At 43.3% G+C, this 23221-nt stretch overlaps 2 protein-coding genes across 2 annotated transcripts; one reads left to right on the top strand and one right to left on the bottom strand.

The window, feature by feature from the left end:
* Nucleotides 1–1821: 1821 nt before the first annotated feature.
* apex2.L (apurinic/apyrimidinic endodeoxyribonuclease 2 L homeolog) lies at nt 1822–7167 on the top strand. Its single transcript, NM_001093310.1, is given in 7 exon segments — nt 1822–1917; nt 2851–2981; nt 3267–3350; nt 3924–4104; nt 5124–5270; nt 5353–5422; nt 5886–7167. Coding segments are annotated over 6 exon segments (1554 nt in total). The 5' UTR covers nt 1822–1917; nt 2851–2866; the 3' UTR covers nt 6843–7167.
* Nucleotides 7168–7947: 780 nt separating this feature from the next.
* alas2.L (5'-aminolevulinate synthase 2) lies at nt 7948–22766 on the bottom strand (the record flags this gene model as incomplete). Its single annotated transcript, NM_001094030.1, is given in 12 exon segments — nt 7948–8317; nt 8480–8879; nt 9350–9512; nt 10597–10865; nt 11395–11559; nt 12538–12717; nt 13275–13459; nt 13703–13925; nt 14014–14148; nt 15031–15198; nt 15740–15935; nt 22746–22766. Coding segments are annotated over 10 exon segments (1830 nt in total). The 3' UTR covers nt 7948–8317; nt 8480–8715.
* Nucleotides 22767–23221: the final 455 nt, after the last annotated feature.

Raw genomic sequence — 23221 nt, forward strand, 5'->3', positions numbered from 1 at the left:
CCCAATCACACTCACAAAACTGGTTGAAAAACACTGGGGATGCGCTGGAGATACAATCATTTTTTAAATTTCCCATGCGCCAATCCCCATTGCTCCGGTCCAGATGATAAAAATTTGCACGAATAAAGGGGGCGATGAATGGCAGTGGGCCTAGGGGAGCCAACTATGTAAATCCAGCCCTGAAATTAAGGGTGGGAAGGGGAAAACATTTTTTATTTCCTTGTTTTGTGACAAAATGTCTTGCAATTTCCCTCCCCGTCCCTAATTTGCATATGCAATTTCGGTTCGGCCAGGCAGAAGGATTCTGCAGAATCCTGCTGAAAAAAGCCGAATTCCGAACCGAATCCTGGATTCGGTGTATCCCTAGTTTCCAGTCACACTGGACTGCTGTGTGCGATGCAAATGTATTCAAGCTCTCAAGCTGTACTGTAGACTAGATAAAGGTATGGGACCTGTTATCCAGAATGCTCGGGACTTGGGGTTGAGCTCTTCTACTGCTCTCCCCGTCATCTTCAAATGCCGGCATCCGGTTTTATAGTCTTTCGTCTGCTTGCCTGCCTCTTTTGTGACGTCATTGGCGGGGCAGGTCTATAAAAGGACCCTCGGAAGCAGGTGCAGGCCGGCGCGGGTTGTAGCAGGGCGGGTTAGGGTCGGGTCAGGGAATTCCCTGACCCGCACATCACTACTGTATAGCGCCTAAGCCCCTCCCTTCCCCCGCCCATATATACCTGTATAGTGCCTGTGTCTTTTCTTTAAAACGCCTTTATTGGAACATGGGCTCTGACCCAAACACTCGGCAACGTTTCAGACCGTGATCTGTCTTTTATCAAGCCACCCTCCTTATCTCCACCAATATATAGTTGTATAGTATACATACAACCTGTATTGCGCCTAAGCCCCTCCCTGTCTCCGCCCATATATACTTATAGCAACTGTGTCCCTCCCTGTCCCCGCCCATATATACCTGTACAGTAGTAGGGTTTCCCTGACCCGCACCCGACCCTAACCCGCCCTGCTAATACCCGCGCCTGCTGATGACGTCACAAAAGGGTCGGGGCGAGCAGACGCGACACTATAAAACCGGAACCCGGCATTTGAAGGTGGCACCCACCCGCCAACTGCGAGGTCGACTGGAGCCCGCGGGTATTGGGTCGGCCCGCACATCACTACTGTATAGTGCATAAGCCCCTCAATGTCCCAGCCCATATTTACCTGTACAGTTCCAAAGCTCCTCCCTGTCCCCGCCCATATATACACCTGTACAGTGCCAAAGCTCCTCCCTGTCCCCGCCCATATATACACCTGTACAGTGCCAAAGCTCCTCCCTGTCCCCGCCCATATATACTTCTAGCACCTGTGTCTGTCCCTGTCTCCGCCTATTTCTCACCTGTAGTGTTCCCTTCCCTGTCCCCGCCCATATGAAACCTGTGTAGTACAAGTGGCTTAAACCACTCCAGGCGCATATATTTCCCTCTTGTCCGCTTGGTACGTTCCTGTATAATGCTCGTGTGTAAACATTCCCACGGCCCATATCAATGCGTAGAATAACAGAACCACAGTGAATATGGATAAGCCCCTGTGTATAAGCCCCTCCCTCCCAGGCCTCAGACTCCTGTCACGTCCGTATATTCCTGTACTGCCCACGTATGCAAGACCCGCCCCTCCTTGTCCTTACGCATAAACATACCAATATATGGCGCCTTACCCTGGTCAACTTAGCCCTCCCACCGTCTCCTTATATGGCTCCTATTCGCCCCGCCCCTAACAAATGACGCGTAAATGATGCGCCTAGTGGCATGGCGCTTGTGTGCTGTCAGCTGGCGGCAAGTTGGAACGAGTAGAGCAGTGGCGGTGTCATGCTCTGATCCCTTACAGATTCCTCCTTGTTATGTTCCAGGTCGCGGAGCCGAGCTGTAGGTGTGTTCCAATGCATTCATACGGCCAGGGGCCCTTGTTATCGTCATCCCATTGTTCATGTTATATTTATATACAATATACATATGTTGTAGTCAGGTTGGTGGGTTTGCAGCCAAATTGGGCTACTAATGTAAATCCTAGGCGGGTTTTGTAAGTACAAGCTAGCCATGGTACACATTTGGGCTACTTTTTGATCCTGTGGCTACCTTTTGAAACTAGCCAAAGCTTTTTTTTCTTGCCAAGCCTGCGTCTCCCAGTGCATGTTGGGGAATGTCGTTTTTGTTTAAAAATTTGCCAAGTTGAATGTAAGACTACAATACCCAGCATGCAGTTGGACTACGTGTGTAGAAGTCGGGAGTTACCAGAATTTGGGCTCAGTACCCCAGTCTCCCGTCACTCTTAAGCATTCATGCATTTTCCAGTGACTTTCCTCAATTTCAGACAATTTTGGGGCAAAAATCTGTTGGCCACCAAAATGTCTAGAGGTTGAGCTGTTTTACCAATGTTTATTGAAATTGTTAATATCTCCTGGGCCTCTCTCTGTAGTTACATCCCTGGTTATGGGTGAATAAATCCCATTTTGCTTCATGGAAAAATGTGTGAATCAGTGGAAAAGGCATATTTTCACATATATTTTATTTCTTTTATTGCACATATTACGCTATTTTGGGCTACGTTTAAAGGGTCTCTTGGCTAGTTTTGGGCTGGGCTTGAGCTGACTTGGGCTGTTTTTTGAAAATTAGACCTGGCAACCCTGTTTGCAGTATATTGCAGGCTGACGATCAGTGATCACATGTTAAACTCTATAGAAAGTATGGACGGTCATAGATGAGCCTCAGGATCCCAATCTGACCCTGACTGTATAATATATTAATAATAATATACTAATAATAATACTGCACATCTCACGCTGTCAGTGTTCTCTTTCATCAGTGTCACAGCTGGAAGGATGAAGATTGTGAGCTGGAACATCAATGGGATCCGGGCAACTCGGGTGGGTCTGAAGGAGACGCTGGATTCCCTGGATGCTGATATTATCTGTTTGCAAGAGACTAAAGTCACCAGTGAGTTTATCGCAGGGAATGTCGAGTCAAGACAGAGTAGCAAATCTGTATTCCTATGATTGGAGTCATGCCAGTATTCTTGTTACTGTTTCAGTATGACTTTAATCACGCGTGTACAGTAGCAGAGCCACGGGGCTCATATTCTATAATGTTCAACTGCTTTTATAGCTTTGCCTAGTGATGGGATTGAAAATCTAGAAATGCTGACATTGCCAATATAGTCCAATGCGGATGCCGTAGATCCTTTGGTGCAGAGATAACAAGTGTTGTTGTGCTTGCACTCAGGGGACCTGCTGGACGAACCTTCGGCCATTGTGGAAGGCTATAACTCCTACTTCAGTTTCAGCCGTGTACGGAGTGGTTACTCAGGTAGGAAGAAGAAGCACCGTAAAAAAGTCCCACTGGTATTGGGCCTTTTGTTTGTGTTACGTTTTGCATGATTTTTAGCAGAGGATTCCTGACTGCTCTTACAGTTTAAAAATCCTTTTTATTCGGAAGTTGAAACCTCCTTTCCTGTTTGTAATCCTGTCACCTTTGGGAAGTATTGCTCTACCCAGCGTGTATATTTTTGTTCATGTTGATAATATTCCTTAGAATGTGAAGAAGCCGTTACATTCCCATAATGAATTTTGCTGTCCTTCGCTGCACATTTTCCAGTTCTGCGTTGTCTTTCGTTTGTTTTGGCAGCTGCCCAATACTGCACCCCACACTTGACACAAGGTCTTTCTATAGCTAAATCTACTCATTGATATCTGTGTGCTTTAAATCAAATCCTGCTCTCATGCATACAAATAGTAGCCTTTTCAGCTGTTCTCTGCAACTATGCTGGTACCGTCGGGTTTTTAATCCAACATGTAAAATGAAATAATTGCCTCCTATAATGCATAGTGTTGATTGGCATATGCCTGGGCCTATCATATATGTCTTATGTTTGATTTAAAGGGGTCGCAACATTCTGCAAGAGCAGCACAACCCCACAGGCAGCAGAGGAAGGGCTATCTGGAGTTTTCTGCAACCGTACGGGTTCCGTTGGCTGCTATGGAAACACCGAACAGTTCTTAGAAGAAGAGCTGCAGTCCTTAGACCAGGAGGGTAGAGCAGTACTGACACAACACAGGATCTTGTAAGTAGCCTGAATCTGACCCTTAGCCATTATCATTATTCACTGAACCTATAAAGAGATTATTATAGTACAGATAATATGTAAGATTATCTGAAGTCACATAGGAGCCCTATGGTTATAAGAATGCACATGAAGGTTTATTTATGTAATTTTATAGAGTCAACTTTGTTTCTTAAAATACACATTTTTTTAGTGGGATGGGACAGGTGTGAACTCTAAGCTCTGTTTTTAACTAATGACATCACTGAACACTGGGTATATGGATATATTTTACAGATTATTAGTGGATCTTGTATTGTTGCTTCAGTTTGGAAAGTTATGATATCTGTTATGTCCTCTTCATTTTCCCCTTGGGTTAGTTACGTGTTGGCTGACCTAAAACCCTCTGATTTACCTGTGGGTCTGACTTTGGGCTGAAAAACGGACCACCAGCTTCAGGTGCTTGTTACCACTACTCAATGCATAGAGCTGAACTATCATTTGTGCTCTGTGGCTGGGCTTTTGATAGCTTGCCCCTAGGTAAGATAATGTTCCCAGACCATTGCATGGCCTACTGTGACATCACTAGAGAAGATGGGGTATGAACAGTGATGTCACCACCCAAATGTCACCATCTTTGTGTTTTGGCTTTCAAACTGTCAAGCACCTATGGACTGGGTTGGAAATTTCCTAGCCTAATACTCCTTGGTCGGTAGGATAGCGTTCACAGACCAAAGTATGGGCTACTGTGACTCCCTGACCATACACTGTCTTCTCTGGTTTTGTCCCCAGCCATCTCTAATGAGGAGTTGGTGGGTTTGGCTTTCAAATCATCAAGAACCTTCATGTTGGGTTGTATATAATGGGAATTAACTAACCTAGGCATCGCTATTTGACAGAAGAGAAGATGAGCGATCTGGCTGATTTTAAAACTTAAACTTTAGATAAAACATAGATAAAGGAACAAAGGCTTTCATTCTGGTCTATTATTAAAACAATATTTTTTATGGGAATCTGGTATATTTATTCTTCTGTTGTAGAAACTGCGAGGATAAAGAGGAAACGCTCACTGTCATCAATGTTTACTGCCCTCGTGCCGACCCTGAGAAACCAGAGAGGAAGACCTACAAGCTGCGCTTCTATCACCTGCTGCAAACACGTGCTGAGGCCATTTTGCAGAATGGCGGGTAAGTGCCTGGAACAGATTCGGAAACGCTCCGCTATGTATAAAGTTGCCTATCGCATATAAAGTGTGCGTCTCTGTTTCAGACATGTCATTATCTTGGGAGACGTTAACACTTCCCACAGACCCCTCGATCATTGTGATCCGACGGATTTGGTGAGTCTGTAATAGTTTAATTTTTTCTGCATCTGTGACAGATAAATAAACTGCAGTATGTGGGGTAGTGTAATAACAGACACAACATTTGTGTTAGGTCTATTGACCCACAGCAACCAATCAAAGGTTTTACTTTCAAACTGTATGTCTGCAAATACTTCCTTCTTATTGGATGATATGGGTTACTAGAACTCTTCTTTTATTACTGCACACTCCATGGCCTATTTATTATAGCAACCAATCGGATATTTGCTTTTGTTTTCTAACTTGTAGGTGACTGTTAAATTTAATTACTGATTGGTTGCTATAAGCAAACTCGCCAGTAATGTTTTTTTCCTCCATGTTTTGCATAACATGATAAAGAGGCCCTTAGTATATCTAGTAAAAAAATATGTCTGAGAGCAGGTTATATATTAACATAAATATAGGCAGGATAAAATATAATCTTTGTCTTTTATCCCAGGAAACCTTTGAGGAGAATCCAGGACGCCAGTGGCTTAATCAGTTCCTGGGTGATCCCATCCCATCCCAAAAGGGAGATTCAGAAACGGTGATGCCGCCTAGTGCAGGATCTGGGCTTTTCTATGACAGTTTCCGATACTTCCATCCCACCCAGAAAAACGCATTCACTTGCTGGTGCTCGGCCTCTGGGGCCAGACAGACCAATTATGGCACTCGCATTGATTACATTCTGGGAAACCGGGAGCTAGTGGAAAGTGAATTTCTGGATTCAGTAATCATGCCAGAGGTGGAAGGGTCAGACCACTGTCCAGTTAAGGCTTTTATGAAATGCCAGCCTATAGCTGCTAACAAGTGTCCCCCACTGTGCACCAAGTATCTGCCTGAGTTTGCTGGCCGACAGCAGAAGTTATTGCAGTTTCTGGTGAAAAAGGAGAACACTTTAGGGAACACAACAGAGGAAAGCTCAGAGCTGACTGGCACTCCGTCGTTTACAGAAGGAGCTGACATCAGTACTGTACGGAAGCGGCCGTCAGATAAACTGAACAGTACCTCAAAGAAAAAGAGCAAAATCGTGACAAAGAATGGGCAAGGCAACCTCCTGAGCTTCTTTAAACCAGAAAGGCAGAAATTAACTATGGCCACAGAGTGTAATCCCATTGAAGTGCCCATTTGTAAAAAGGAGAAAACTGTCCAAAAAGATTTACAACCTGCTACTCCTGCAGTTAAATATAACAAGCCTCAGACTGCCTTTTGGAAATCCTTGCTCAAGGGCCCCCCTCCACCTCCTAACTGTAAGGGCCACAGTGAACCCTGCGTCCTGCGGACTGTAAAAAAGGCTGGTCCTAACTGTGGACGTCAGTTTTATGTCTGCGCCCGGCCTGAAGGTCATTCATCAAATCCCCAGGCTCGGTGTAACTTCTTTCTCTGGCTCACCAAAAAAGCTGGATGTGAGGACTGATCTTTTCCATGCCAAGAATCCTGAAGTCAGGCTTACTGGCTCTTAATGACCAGTAGTCTGTTTGGTGCTTTGTTCGAACAGGTTATGTACCCCAGCAGTGTTGTTAATATCCATTGGCACTAAATCTAGTAACCCAGGCCTATGAGAATAACCTCATTTGTCACTGAATTCAATTTGCAGCACTTATATATGTTTGTCCTTGTTCTGTCTGTGTCTTTGCTATGAGATTTGGTCCAACCCACTTTTACCTCAATAAGAAAAACAAAAAACTGTATATCTCTTGTATTTTGTACCAGTCGTCTGCAATAAAATGATGTTCTTTCTAGTTTTTACTCCCTCCAAAGTGCATTTTAGGAAGGCATTTGTTAGGCTCCTTCCCATGGAGAACATTTGCTGGCAGGGCCTGTTTTATTTTTTATTTTTTTTTGCAGTACCCTGATCCCAGGTGTCTCTAGCAGCAGCTCGAGCTGGGGTGCCCACACAGTAGGGTATCTGCACGTCTATTTTGCAAGCCTTACTGCACATTTGCCCGCCATAAGTTGCTGCAGGAGATGCGCCCATTACATGTCTGAAGGTACTCTTTTCTTTGTTTTTTCTGCTTTTGCATACTAATCTTAAATGCTGCACTGAATTCACTATTTGGGATTCGGCCGAATACAGAACTGAATCCGAATCTTAATTTGCATATGCAAATAAAGGATGGGAAGCATTTGGTCGAATCCTGCTAAAAAAGGCAGGTTCCAGAACCAAATCCTGGATTCGAAACATCTCTACTAATCTTACAGCAGCTGGGAAACTGTATTGACAGTTTTGAGGGAAAGACATGATCACACTGATATATGGACCCAAATTATTTATTTAGATGAGATCAAGTTTATTGCAAAGAAACCCACAGCTAACCCACATACATCAGTGCTGCGTTACTGAAGTCCCTTCCTTTGTCTAAAGCAGAGACTTTCAAAGTGCAGCACCTTGGTTAATGTCTGATACAGCACTAAAGCTAAAGGGCAGCAACTTCAAGGAGTGGTTCACCTTTATGTTAACGATTAGTATGTTCTAAAATGTCTTATTCTAAACTTTTCAGTTAGTCTTCATTTTTTCTTTGTTTTAGTTTTCAAATTATTTGCCTTTTTCTTCTGATTCTTTCCAGCTTTCAAATGGGGGTCACTGTATTGTTACTTTTTATTACTCATCTTTTTATTCAGGCCTCTCCTATCCATATTCCAGTCTCTTATTCAAATCAATGCACGGTTGCTGGTCTAATTTGGACCCTAGCAACTAGATTGCTGAAATTGCAAACTGGAGAGCTGCTAAATAACTCAAAATCCACAAATAATAATAAATGAAAACCAATGACTCAGAATATGACTCTCTACCTTCTACTAAAAGTTAACTCAAAGGTGAAGCATCAGTGTTTACAGTAAGTGCAATAAGCAGAAGTTTAGGTGGAAGTGAGAAACAGAAACAAGAATTTGTATGTTCGATGAGTATTGGGGGCATTTATATGGCTGGAGAGGGATGCAGGCATTGTGTTTGGAATAGGAAAATAAATCATGGAATGTTGGATACCTGTGGTTGACTGCAGCAGCTAGAACGACGAAAGAGGATGGAAAGATAGGGTAGGCACATTATCTGTGCCAGGGATCTGCAGTCTGTGCCATCTGTATAGATGGTGCCAGTTTTAGTTCAGCAGCAGGGGGTGGGGGAACCACAGACTACAGATCCCAGAGATCTAAAGAAGGAACATAAGTCCTGACATTTTGAGAGAGGTTCTGGCTATGGAAAGATGCAATGCACCTATAACCTAGTTTAGCAAAGCAAGAGATGTAAAGGTGTGGGTTTAGCAAATGGGTTCCTGGTGTTCTATATAGTTCTAGGCATACATAGTAATGTATTTTGGCTCCATGTTCCCAAAGTAGGTGCGTTCCCACTCGCTCATCAGGTCAAAGTGCAATGGACGATGGCAGAAGTTGCACTCGGCAGCAGATGGTGTGTGCAAGGGCATCCCCACCTCTTTCCATGCGCTCACAACGCTCTCTGTAAGAAGCAGCAGAGTCAGCTTATTATACATAATATATCTTACTTTTACCTTCTAAGGGCAGAGACATGCTCAGCTTCAGGGAGATTAGTCGCCCAGCGACAAATCTCTTATAGGGGTGACTAATCTCCCCCGAACTGCCTCCCGCCAGCTAGAATGTAAATGCCGGCCGGATATCAATAGGCGCACTTCGTTTTCCGAAGTTGCCTCATGAGGGAACTTCGGGTGACCGGAAAACTGAGCGATCCGAGTGCTTAGGGAAATAAGTCGCCCCAAAGAAGAGGTGATTTATCGCCTGGCGACTAAATCTCTCCGAATCTGAGCGTGTGTCTTTGCCCTTATGTATACAGTGTCCTCAGTGTTACTATTACAGCAAACTCCACTTACATTCTGACACCCCACACCCATTTTTAATTCTGGAAAACACACCATTTCCATACGTCTAATGGTACAGCGGCCGTCAGCTTACCCACAAAGTAGCTCATCATGTCAGGTGTGTGGTGGGGCGAGGGAGCCAGTCTCAGAAGTTCTTCTCCTCGGGGCACAGTCGGGTAATTGATGGCTTGAACGTAGATGTTATATTGGGAAAGGAGGACGTCGCAGATCCTGCTGTTGATGGCGGCGTTTCCAACCTAAAAAGGTAATGATAGGGATATTTATTATAAAGGTATGACATCTGTTATCCAGAATGCTCGGGACCCGGGTTTGTCCGGATAACGAATCTTTCTGTAATTTGCATCTTCGTCCTGAAGTCTACTAGAAAATCATGTAAACATTAAATAAACCCAATAGGCTGGTTTTGCTTCCAATAAGGATTAATTATATCTTAGTTGGGATCAAGTAAAAGCTACTGTTTTATTATTACAGAGAAAAAGGAAATCATTTAAAAAAATTTGGATAAAATGGAGTCTATTGGAGATGGCCTTAACGTATTTCGGGGCTTTCTGGATAACTGTTCCGGATAACGGATCCCATACCTGTACGGATATGATGCTAGTTACTACTAAAATGTCCTATATGTTCTAAGGGCCCTTAGTGAAGTCTGGTACAGCCATACTGCATGAAGCCATGGACAATAGACTTACTCCAGTTTTTCCTGTTTACATTCGTTTTTAGCCAGTGACGTAACTACAGGTATAGGATCTGTTATACAGAATGCTCGGGACCTGGGGGTTTCCAGATAAGGGGTCTTTCTGTAATTTGGATCTTCATGTCTAAGGTCTACTAAAAAAACATGTAAACATTAAATAAACCCAATAGGCTGGTTTTGCTTCCAATAAAGATTAATTATATCTTAGTTGGGATCAAGTACAAGGTACTGTTTTATTATTACAGAGAAAAAAGTAAATCATTTTTAAAATTTTGGATTATTTGATTATAATGGAGTCTATGGGAGACAGCCTTTCTGTAATTCGGAGCTTTCTTGATAACGGGTTTCCGGATAACGTATCCGACACCTGTATATATTACTGGGCCCCACAGCAAATAATTTTTCAGGCCCCCAAAATGTCTAGAGGTTGATCTGTTTTACCAATATTTATTGAAATTGTATATGAATTAGGGCCTCCTGGGCCCCCCTGCAGCAACAGGGTCTGCTTCTTCTGTAGCTATTCCCCTGTTTTACAGGGTGGGGTCCTATTGTGCAGCTATAAAGTTTGGCTGCTTTGGCAGACTATTCAATCCAAATACCCGTTTCATGAATTGTTTCTTGCTCACCCGTATGGGGATGATGTGGCTGGGGCAATTAATGACTGGCAGCCCTGCATCCATCAGCAGTTGGCGCATGTGTTTCACATTGCGCTGGTGAGCACGACGCAGGGCCTGCCCCTCCTCGCTCTTCAGAACCCGCACAGACTCCACTGCGCCTGCCAGCACCATGGGAGGGAGGGAAGTGGTGAAGATGAAGCCGGCGGCGTAAGAACGCACAGTGTCTATAAGAGAAGCAGTGCTGGCGATGTATCCACCCACGCAGCCGAAAGCCTTACCTAAAATCACCAACACACCGAAGGGTTAATAACAAAACCATATCTTCAGGAACGATGTTGTAGCAAAGTCAAAAGAAAGCATCTAACATATCTGGCGTTAACTCTTATTCTATTATTAATTTCGAATTCTAACAAAAACGCAGCTTTTGCTTTAGGTGGGTCCATAGGGCTCATTTACTGAAGTAGCACAAAGTATTAGTGCAAAATCCCATGTTTGTGGGTTGTGAGGCGTCCCTTTTAAGTTTGATAGTGGCAAAAAATAAACTCCAACTCTTTGCTGCTCAGGCCAATATGGCAGCCGTTATCTGCTATGTGTTCTGCTAGATAAGGATAAGGTGGGGACAGTATTGGCTGCCGCACCCAGTAGCTGTGTCATTCTGATGATAGCACTTAATTCCACAAAACTCAGTTCCTTGACTCTTAAACACACACACAGATGATCATCAAATTTGCTTTTAGGAGATGAGCCCCCTTATTCTAGGCATGTATATGAATAGATATAATATTTGGGATCTTTTACTTTACTCACCCAGAGTTCCTGAGATAATATCCATTTTGTGCATCACACCATCTCTCTCACCCACACCTGCTCCATGCGTGCCATACAATCCCACGGCGTGCACCTCATCTACAAAGGTCATAGCACCGTATTTGTGCGCCACGTCACACATCTCCTCCAGGGGGCAGATTGCACCTGAGGGAAAGCAAGGAAACTCAGCAATGCCGAAGAACACCTGACACAGATATTAAGAGCCGGCCTATTGAATGGAGATCTATATGTATATTGCCAGAAACATAGGGGTTAACAGTCACCCTGCTATAGTTCCAGCGGTACCCAGGGCACAAATAAGCACTCACCCCAAATCTCCCCCTAACTGGCCTTCAGGCTGGGCCCCCTTAGCTCATAACAAGGTTACAGAGATATAGAAACATTGGGGTAACAGTCACCCTGCTATAGTTCCAGGGGTACCCAGGGCACAAATAAATACTCACCCCAAATCTCCCCCTAACTGGCCTTCAGACTGGGCCCCCTTAGCTCATAACAAGGTTACAGATATATAGAAACATTGGGGTAACAGTCACCTTGCTATAGTTCCAGGGGTACCCAGGGCACAAATAAGCACTCACCCCAAATCTCCCCCTAACTGGCCTTCAGACTGGGCCCCCTTAGCTCATAACAAGGTTACAGATATATAGAAACATTGGGGTAACAGTCACCCTGCTATAGTTCCAGGGGTACCCAGGGTACAAATAAGGACTCACGCCAAATCTCCCCCTAACTGGCCTTCAGGCTGGGTCCCCTTAGCTCACAACAAGGTTACAGATAAGGTTACAGATATATAGAAACATTGGGGTAACAGTCACCCAGCTATAGTTCCAGGGGTACTCAGGGCACAAATAAGCACTCACCCCAAATCTCCCCCTAACTGGCCTTCAGTCTGGGCCCCTTAGATCATAACAAGGTTTCAGATATATAGAAACATTGGGGTAACAGTCACCCCGCTATAGTTCCAGGGGTACCCAGGGCAAAACTAATTACTAAGCCCATATCTCACCCCCCCCGCTTGGGTCATAACAAGGTTACAGATATAGAAATATTGGGGGACTGCATGTAACATGTACTATAGAACTCTATACCTATATCAAGAGAGATTCATTTTATAAGCATTACCATCCATAGAATGCACTGTCTCAAAGGCCACTATCTTGGGAGTTTTAGGGTCTGCCTTTTGAAGCAGTTCCTCAAGATGTGCAGGGTCATTGTGACGGAAGACAAATTTGGTAACGCCGCTGTTTCGGATGCCCTGTATCATGGAGGCATGGTTCCCAGCATCTGAGTAGATCTCACAACCTGGAGACAAGGAAATCCCATCTTTTATTGGTTTTCAAAATGGTTTTCTAGGTCTTGGCTGAAATCTTATATGAAGCCCTAAACTGAAAGAACTTCTAATATGGGGTGCCTATCTCTAAAATATTAAGTTGAATCTTTGATCAAGAACTTCTGTTTAAGAGGCAACAAATCTGTTTTTGCTTCAATGGATCACTAAGTAACAGAACTTTAACGGTTTATCTTTTTTATATCTGACTTGTGATCCATATCTAGCAAGCTTAGCAGCCTCACCTTTTCTGTCCTTGCTCAAATTTGAGACAGCATTCATTGGCCAGTGAATAGCCACATTTCTTGTAGCTCCATACAGGCTCTGGATGGTACTGGCCAGAAGCATTTTAGGGGCTGCTGCACATTGTTGGTGCCAAGAGGAGAATTGTTCAAGTTCTCTGGTGAACCCCTGGTATCACAATCTGACAATAATATACTTAATGGGTATGAACCCTTAGAAGTCAATTGTATGTATTCACTCTAACCCTAGCACAGTAACCAGTAAGATGGGTCAGTGCACCCTTTCCTACCTGGCAGCATCTTGGCCAATGTAAAGAGAGCAGAGTCATTGGCTACAAAGCAGGAGGAGAAAAGCAAGGCTGCATCCTTGTTGTGAAGATCAGCTAGTTCACACTCCAAGTCTACGTGATACTTGCTGGTCCCTGAAATGTTCCTTGTCCCACCTGCCCCTGCTCCGTGTTCTTGTAGAGCCTCCCTAGGATTGGACATTCACAATAATTAGTAAGTAAATTTCATTTTAAGGATAAGAAGACAAGAGGATGGTGAAGAATTACAGTAATCAAAACAAATTTATCATTGGCTAAATGTGCAATTAGAAAATGAGCTCCAGCTCCTTTTACTTCTACTTTGCAATTCTGTACAGTATTCTGCGAGACTTTAAGTGGAATTGAGCTCTGTTTTACAGACAATCAGTGATGATGACCAGCTGTATACTCACGAGATTGCTTTGAGCACCCTTGGGTGCCGACTCATGCCCAGGTAGTCATTGCTGCACCAAACGGACACTTCCTTCTTCTCACCATGGAGATCAGAGTAATCCTCAGCAAATGGATAGGCATCAGCCCTGCGGTTCACAGTTTTGAACACTCGGTACGTGTGGTCTGATTTCTTCTCTTCAATTCTCCGGCTAAAGAAATCATCATAGCCAAAGGCAGCTCGACCTGGTGGTAGGAGAAAGAAATAAGTGGTTGGAGATGCTAAAGAAGGAACCATTGGCAGAAAGTCCATCATTCCCACAGCTCTATTTACCGGACATGTTCTCCTTAATCAGATGTGTTGGTATGAGTGGAGCACCAGTTCCTAGGTTGACTTTTTTAGAAGAAGGGGTCAGAAATTTCTTCTTCAGGCTAGACTGGACTTCTATCAGTAGAGAGCTGAGGGCATCTGTGGAGGAGAGAATGCAAATGCACAGAAAAACAGACATTTAGCGACATGACCTTCTCTCCCACCCCTTCCCAAAGCCTGAAGTTTATTTCTATCTACTGATCTTGACTTGCTAGGCCTTTAAAGCCAATCACAGCCACAATCAAGCCACCCTATTGTGCTATCACTTTAAAGTGCACCAGTTCTTTCCTTTGCATATTCGAGCCATAGTTTTGCAATGATACATGGATTAGTCATTTTACATTGTATTGTTGATTTGTTAGGTGGATCCTCTTGTGGGAGAATCGTACAGCCAAAATTTGTTATTCTTCAGGAATGAGACTTTGAAATAAATAATACATATAAACCATGACCCAATTAAAATGTCTGTGCTTGTTGTTAAAACAAGGCTATCATTAAAATTCTTGTAATGTTTGGCTAATCCTTTAAGATGAAGTTGAATTTTTTCACATATACGGATGTAAGCCTCTGTATGGTTTATTGGTCTATATAACATCTGTATAATTGCTATAGGAATGGATCTGTACCAGGACGTCATAGAGCATGCATGACACTTTTACATGCTTGATTCCACCAGAATTCTATAACTATAAACCTCTTCAGTTAAAATGGTAATATTCCCACTGAACTGTTCTTACACTGTGGGTATACCAGTCTTGTTATAGCGGGATCCTGAACAAACTGGGAGAGGAGAAGGCATGGGTTTGAACCAAAGAAGTCCAAAAAGCAAAGACCTCCTTGGTTCAAATCCATGCCTTCTCCTCTGCCAGTTTGTTCAGGATCTCTATGTAAAAACTGCACCTGACTACAATAACCAACCACAATGTAGACACATCTGATGAGTGTGAATGCACTTAATTTCCCCTTCTGTTTCTATGGTACCTGTTTTAAAAGCGCTGATATCCTCTTGGACTTGTGGTCCAGCCCTATGCACAATGCTGCCCTCACCCTTCCCAATCTCATTCTCGATAAATGGGCACGTGGCATTTGCAATGGCAGCTTGAGGGGCTGCCTGAGCGAGGGTGCGTCTGTTGGAAGCTCCAGTTGATACTGAAAACATCAAGACATTGATCAGATTTAACAATTCGTTTAGAGCAGTGGTTTTTATGTTCAAGCCCCCAACCTTTGTGAGCCACCATTTTTTTAGGGTCACACCTTAGCTTATACCAGGTTTTCTGATATGTAAAGACACCAAACCAACATTTAGGACAGCAAATAATAATAAATGTTTACCCCAAATCTCACCCTAAAAGACCTTCAACCTGAACTTTAAAGAGTACCATAGTTATGAGGCCACCTGAGACAGGGTGCAGACCCACAATGTGGAAATCAATGGTTTAAATGTTTTTCTACAAACATTTTTCAGGATTTCCTCACAAGAATCAATGAGTAGTGGCTTATGAACGATTCTAGTAGATTCAATTGACCACTGATTTTAAATGGCTATGGGGCAGAGTTAATGACCACAACTACTCTAGAATGAATATCACCAACCTGCTGCTGAGATACAGTTAAAGAGAAGATTCTAGGATTTCTGATAAGAGTTTGGCTATCCCTGAATATCATTTGATGGCAAAACTTAATAACTCACCTCCGGTGGCTGGTGGGATGTCCTTAGCCCTCTGCTCATATCCTGCAGAAGTGGACAGGCTGCGGGTCACCATGATTGGGCAGCGTTCCGCACTGCGCAGGAGAAAAGGGCGAGCTACCCTCAGGAACACAGTAGGGTCCCGGGTGGCAAAGGGACAACGATTAATGAGAGAAGCCATGTTCACACGTCAGGGTTTCTGCCTCATAGAGGGTGATAAAAGAAGGAGAAAATGAATAAGATAAGTCATCTCTACAAGGATGGAGCTGTAAGGTCATCTGGTGCAGTTAGACCTAACTTACTCTTTGAAATAGAACAATGCACAGCAACAAAACAAGTACCAAATATTTCTCCACCTTTAGTGTCCATATTTATATGTGATACTCATTTCCCCTGTGCCACAGGCAGCCTGTTTCCCATACACTGTAATGGTAGGCAACTGCCTTTAATTCCAGCTTTTGCCTAAGATAATTATGAGTTGCATTGGGTACTGTTTTCATGGAGTAGGGAATAACATGGGGAACCTATTGGGCAACAGTTAGGTCCAAGGTCTGAGATGCACGGATGAGAAATATAACTAGACATTAGACCAGTGTTCCCCAACTAGTTGCTCATGAGTTTTGTTGATCACCAACTCCTTTGATGTTGCTCCCAGTGGCCTTAAAGCAAGTGCTTATTTTTGGATTTCTAACTTGGAGGCAAGTTTTGGCTGCGTAAAAACCAGATATACTGCCAAACTGATCCTCCTGTAGGTTGACTGTCTACATTTGGGCTACCAAATGGTCAATCAAATCACTTATTTTGCAGTCCCAATACAATTTCTCATGCTTGTGTTGCTCCCCAACTCCTTTTATATCTGAATGTTGCTCCAGAGTAAAAAACGTTGGGGACCCCTGCATTGGACTATACATTAGTTTATCTAACCTCCTGGGTCCAGTATTTATGGTTACACCTCAAAGCAGCAAGTACTGTAAATAAGAGGAGGCAAAATCTCTTTTCAGGGATGGAGCTGTTACTTTGGAATAGAGTAAACCTAGATGATTTCAGGGGAAAGGGCTTTAGAAGCGTGTAGGGTCGCCACCTGGCCGGTAAAAAAAATGATGGTTGATCCCAATGTTATTAATAGGGAAAAAAGATAAATATATAGGAAGGCCGGTATTTTTTTCCGGAAAAGGTGGCAACCCTAGATGTGGGTCAGGGTGTTTAGTATGGTAAGATGGCACAGAGCAAGAAGGACACAGAAAGGTTATTTTGTCTCTGTCCTGCGCTACTGACACTGGATCCTGAATGGGGCTGAATGCCAGTGAAGGAATTAGCAGGACAGTGCAGTAGTTCAAGAGGTTTATGTGTCTGGCAGTAACTCTCAGTGTGTACTGTGCTAAAGGCAGTTTAGAATGTTATTTTTTGGATATCCTCCACCCCCCCTTAAAATGTTGCATAATGTATTAAATGCCTGGATAGAGTTGCAGTGTCCGTGAGAGATAAGTGTTATCTGTCCCCATCACTGCATAACCTTGCTGAGGCACACCCATCCCAGACAGCCCCACACAACACAGGCAGCTTATGGAACTGTCTTACTACTTTTCTGCCACCCTCAGGGGCTTAGTGAGGGAAAGAGGGGGGCACTCACTGGCTATGGCAGATAATGCAGGCAGGAGATGGGAATGCACTAGGTTAAATGTAATCTGATTGAGCCTGCTATCAGTTTCTATTTGTGCTTCTGGGGTGGGATGCTTATAGGCCAGCTAGTTGTTGATGCTTGGCTTAAATGCCAAAAAATGAGAAATAAACCTTATAAACCCCACATAGGTGGACCAGCCTTGGGTTAGGGCCCCCTTAGCTCATATCGAAGTTACAGGTACTAGGAAAACATTTCTGGATGATGCATTTATAAATGGATCCAAGAATATCTAGGGGAGCAAAAATTCAACCTCAATATGTTTATTTACCTAGTAGGACTTTCAGTTGTATCTATCAGAGAAAATTAGCCTTAAATCTTATCTGATTCATTCTGATCCCCCTAGGTTGGGCCAGACCCTCAGTTTAGGAACCACCGCTGTGCTGCTTTCAGAACTGGTAGGCTCAGTGGGGCCCAGTATATGGAAACAGGTTTTGTTGGCAAGGGATATAAAGGCATATATTTTATAGTAATGAGCCAATGTTAGGCTTGGTTTGCCATTAGTTATTTTAGCATATGTGGGGGCCATAGGTGGGACCCCAACAGTACTGGGCAAATTCAATCTAGGGCCCCAAAGTTGATATATTCAACCAAGATATTGTATATTGAATTTGCTCAATAATTTGGGCCTTGCTGGGCCCTCTACTCTCCTGGGCCCCCTGCAGCTGCAGGGTCTGCTTCCTCTGTAGTTACGCCCCTGGACCCCAACTGAAAGACTTGGGAGAATAAGCTTGGCCCTTGCACCCAAATGAAGGCTTTGTCTAAAACATACGCAGCATCCTGTAGTTTAAGCCCTTTATACTTTCTCTTAAGTAGAACAGTGAAGTACCTCTGGGATTCATGTAAGAGCCTTTTCAACCGATGCCAAGTACTCAGTGACCTTGGCATTCTAAGGACCCTCAGACACACTCGCAGTTTTGTTTTTTTCTCTGTAGGGGTTTGGCTATGCAATGGGAAGGCTTACATTAAAACGCTTGTATGAACAACATGCTCTGTATTAATCAGCAGCTGGGAATTTGGTATATATATTTCTGATCCAAGCTGAACTGCAAGAGTTTCAGCCATATCATATGGGCCATATGGGATCATCTCTGAGTTGGGCCTGGTTTAAAGGCCTTGTGCAGAACATCTGAAAGCGAAGTCTTTATCAGGCCTTTAGTTGTGAGAGATAATAAGTCTGGTGCTGGGACAACAGAGATAGGGTGTGCACAATGTTGGTGATGCAGATAAAAGAAAAAATCTAGAAGGATCCCATGCCTACGCTTGAGAAGTGAGCTAAGTATCACAGTAAACATGACAGGCTCCCCAATGGAAGTGGGTGGATCAAGGATTCTCTTTGATGATGGTGGTTCGGGGATCCTAACCTATGGTCCTACAGCTGTTTTGTACAACTGTTCTTAGTGCTTTTCAAAGTCACGTGAGTGCTGGAGAGTTTGTAATTCAACAACACAGATGTAACTGTTGCTTCTTGCTCTACTGACTCCATCGGGGGATCCCACACTATCCCACAGTCACACTCCCTTTCCAATGGTTATTATCCCACCATTACTATAGGCACCATCTCTCCCTACTATACCTGCTATCCCACAGCCATAGTCCCTTCCCAGAGACTATTATCCACTGTTACTATAGGCACCATCTCTCCCTATTATACCTGCTATCCCACAGCCATAGTCCCTTCCCAGAGACTATTATCCACTGTTACTATAGGCACCATCTCTTCCTACTATACCTGCTATCCCACAGTCACACTCCCTTCCCAGAGACTATTATCCCACTGTTACTATAGGCACCATCTCTCCCTACTATACCTGCTATCCCACAGTCACACTCCCTTCCCAGAGACTATTATCCCACTGTTACTATAGGCACCATCTCTCCCTACTATACCTGCTATCCCACAGTCACACTCCCTTCCCAGAGACTATTATCCCACTGTTACTATAGGCACCATCTCTCCCTACTATACCTGCTATCCCACAGTCACACTCCCTTCCCAGAGACTATTATCCCACTGTTACTATAGGCACCATCTCTCTCTACTATACCTGCTATCCCACAGTCACACTCCCTTCCCAGAGACTATTATCCCACTGTTACTATAGGCACCATCTCTCCCTACTATACCTGCTATCCCACAGTCACACTCCCTTCCCAGAGACTATTATCCCACTGTTACTATAGGCACCATCTCTCTCTACTATACCTGCTATCCCACAGTCACACTCCCTTCCCAGAGACTATTATCCCACTGTTACTATAGGCACCATCTCTCCCTACTATACCTGCTATCCCACAGTCACACTCCCTTCCCAGAGACTATTATCCCACTGTTACTATAGGCACCATCTCTCCCTACTATACCTGCTATCCCACAGTCACACTCCCTTCCCAGAGACTATTAACCCACTGTTACTATAGGCACCATCTCTCCCTACTATACCTGCTATCCCACAGTCACACTCCCTTCCCAGAGACTATTATTCACTGTTACTATAGGCACCATCTCTCCCTACTAAACCTGCTATCACACATTCACACTCCCTTCAAAGTGACAAAATGGTACAGTTACCTACATTATTATGTTATTATTATTATTAATTTTCCCAGCATAAAATGGCAGAGAGGGGCCCAGCATTAGGTTGATAAAAAATGGGTCATTTTGCAGCCTGTGTTAAATCGTAAGCGTCAATATATCTGCAGGGTTGTGTCTCTGCATCTAGTGAAAACCGCCATGGGTAAATTAATCTAATATCATAAATGTAATTAGATTGCCTCAGATGGCATTTTCATGCAGCTGCACAAATAGCACAATTTATCCATGGTACTTCACTATATGGGCAGTGACAGCATTTCAACCACTTTGCACCGATGATTTAGCACAAGCCAAAAAAATCAGCTGTGTGTCCCTTAAATGCCAGAGTGACCTACAGCATTAGAAACCACAGTAAATAAGCTGCACAGTGACTGCCAGCATTAAATGGCTCAGTAACCTGGAGTATTAAATGGCACAGTAACCTAGAGTATTAAATGGCACAGTAACCTAGAGTATTAAATGGCACAGTAACCTGGAGTATTAAATGGCAAAGTAATCTAGAGTTTTAAATGGCACAGTAACCTGGAGTATTAAATGGCACAGTAACCTAGAGTATTAAATGGCACAGTAACCTAGAGTATTAAATGGCACAGTAACCTAGAGTATTAAATGGCACAGTAACCTAGAGTATTAAATGGCACAGTAACCTAGAGTATTAAATGGCACAGTAACCTAGAGTATTAAATGGCACAGTAACCTAGAGTATTAAATGGCACAGTAACCTGGAGTATTAAATGGCACAGTAACCTAGAGTATTAAATGGCACAGTAACCTAGAGTATTAAATGGCACAGTAACCTAGAGTATTAAATGGCACAGTAACCTGGAGTATTAAATGGCACAGTAACCTAGAGTATTAAATGGCACAGTAACCTGGAGTGTTAAATGGCCCAGTAACCTAGCGTATTGAATGGCACAGTAACCTGGAGTGTTAAATGGCCCAGTAACCTAGCGTATTGAATGGCACAGTAACCTAGCGTATTAAATGGCACAGTAACCTGGAGTATTAAATGGCACAGTAACCTAGAGTATTAAATGGCACAGTAACCTGGAGTGTTAAATGGCCCAGTAACCTAGCGTATTGAATGGCACAGTAACCTAGCGTATTAAATGGCACAGTAACCTGGAGTATTAAATGGCACAGTAACCTAGAGTATTAAATGGCACAGTAACCTGGAGTGTTAAATGGCCCAGTAACCTAGCGTATTGAATGGCACAGTAACCTAGCGTATTAAATGGCACAGTAACCTGGAGTGTTAAATGGCCCAGTAACCTAGCGTATTGAATGGCACAGTAACCTAGCGTATTAAATGGCACAGTAGCCTAGAGTATTAAATGGCACAGTAACCTGGAGTATTAAATGGCACAGTAATCTAGGCCCAAGGCTTTCCTTCACAGGACAGAGCCGAGCTGCAATTTGAGAAGCTTCTTGGTATATACAATATACTTTGCAAGGATTCTAAAATGCTGATGAACTGAAATGCAGCTTCAATTGAAATATGTCCACTATATAGCAGCAAGGAGTTGAGCAACCTATTAGAAGACTGGGGCCTGAACTTACCTCCATTGTTAAACTGGTCTTGTATATTAGCACTGGCTTATTGAGACTGCTGCAACATCATGATTTGATCACACTAGTTCATAATAACTGACATGCATGGTGCACTATGACATGTTATGGTCCTATGTTTTGCCTGGAAAACTCCCGGTGGGCCCAGGAATCAGTGGCTTCTTGCTTTTAACCACTTGGCCTATTTCATGGTCATGCCCTATTTCTTTATGGGCACAAAGAGGCTTAATAATAAAAGAACACGGTTTAGTATGTAGAGAAAAGAGATTAGAAAGAATAAAGAGGTTGACTGAGGAGAGGAGGTATAATAGTTTGGAAAGTGGGCCCTCAGTCTAAGGTTTTCTGGTTGGCCCATGGCATCCCAGTCCGACACTGGCTGTATAGTGGCACACTTAACATCTCATAAGGTTGATCGTTTCAGTGAGGTTGGAAAAGATCATGGGGCAATGGACTGGGCAGGCTGTGTTCTGCACCACAATAAGAATCCAGTGCAACTCTATTGAATGTACAAGTGGTACAGAAATCCACTGAATATTGCAGCATCTGGCAAGGCCTATCCTTCATGTATGACTGATGGGCAAGTTAGGGTTGTGTTCAAGAAAATGCCCTTGTGCCCCCACCTAAACTTTCTCAATTCACCGCCACATTCACAATGAGTTGTAGCTATTTGCATTTTCTTCTGTAAGTGCATAGTGCTAGATTTGCAAAAGACAGGTGGTGTTGCACCACACTATAACATACATTGTAAATTAGCCAATACAACTTTCATCCCCCCACTCCCCAACACAACCCTGAATTGCAGCATGTCAAATGGAAGCGTCTGTGTGCAATAATGGTGCAACTGCTCGGCACTGCCTGCTGTGTTGTAATAGTCACTGTTCCTTCTGTAAAAGATGCCGCACCATGACATAACCTAACATATACCAAATGAAGACATGCACTAACAATAACAATCACATTTCCTGTGAATAAAGTCATGATTTCTTTTACAAATGAGTAAAAATAAAAATATTAAATGTGCCATCAGCCCTTCAATAGGCACAGCTCTTACCTCTGACAGATCAACCTGATAGCTACAGAATAAAACAACATTTACAAAATACTGCCAATTAATATTCCATTATAAGTGCAGACAGTGTAAAATAGGGAGGAGATATTTCACATACCTGTTGCCCTGCACTGAGGACGAACACGAAGTGCCTGTTATCTCTGAGGGCTGATGAGAGGGGCCTGGTTAGGCACAGCCCTTGGGCGCATTTCATTGGCTCAGGAAGTTTCACAACTTTAGGGAAAAAAACCCAATAAGAAACAAAACTGGGGCATTTCAGATAACGTTAGGAACATTTTTTTTTTTTTTAAAGTCAATGAGACACTTTAGGTCAGCAAATCATGAATCAACCACAAGCCAGTTTGATCCCGAAAAAAAATTCAGCTTATAAGATATTTGAAAAAAAAATTAAAACTGGATTTCTCTCAAGAAAATTGAATCTGTAAGCGAGCCTGCCATATGTACCGGTAATAGCTATACAGGTACGGGACCTATTATCCAGAATGTTTGGGATCTATCTTCCCATAATTTGGGTCTCCATACATTAAGTATATTATTAAGTCTACTTAAAATGAAAGATTAAATAAACCCAAT

The sequence above is a fragment of the Xenopus laevis genome, chromosome 8L, assembly GCF_017654675.1.
Source record: "Xenopus laevis strain J_2021 chromosome 8L, Xenopus_laevis_v10.1, whole genome shotgun sequence".
Lineage (NCBI taxonomy): Eukaryota > Metazoa > Chordata > Amphibia > Anura > Pipidae > Xenopus > Xenopus laevis.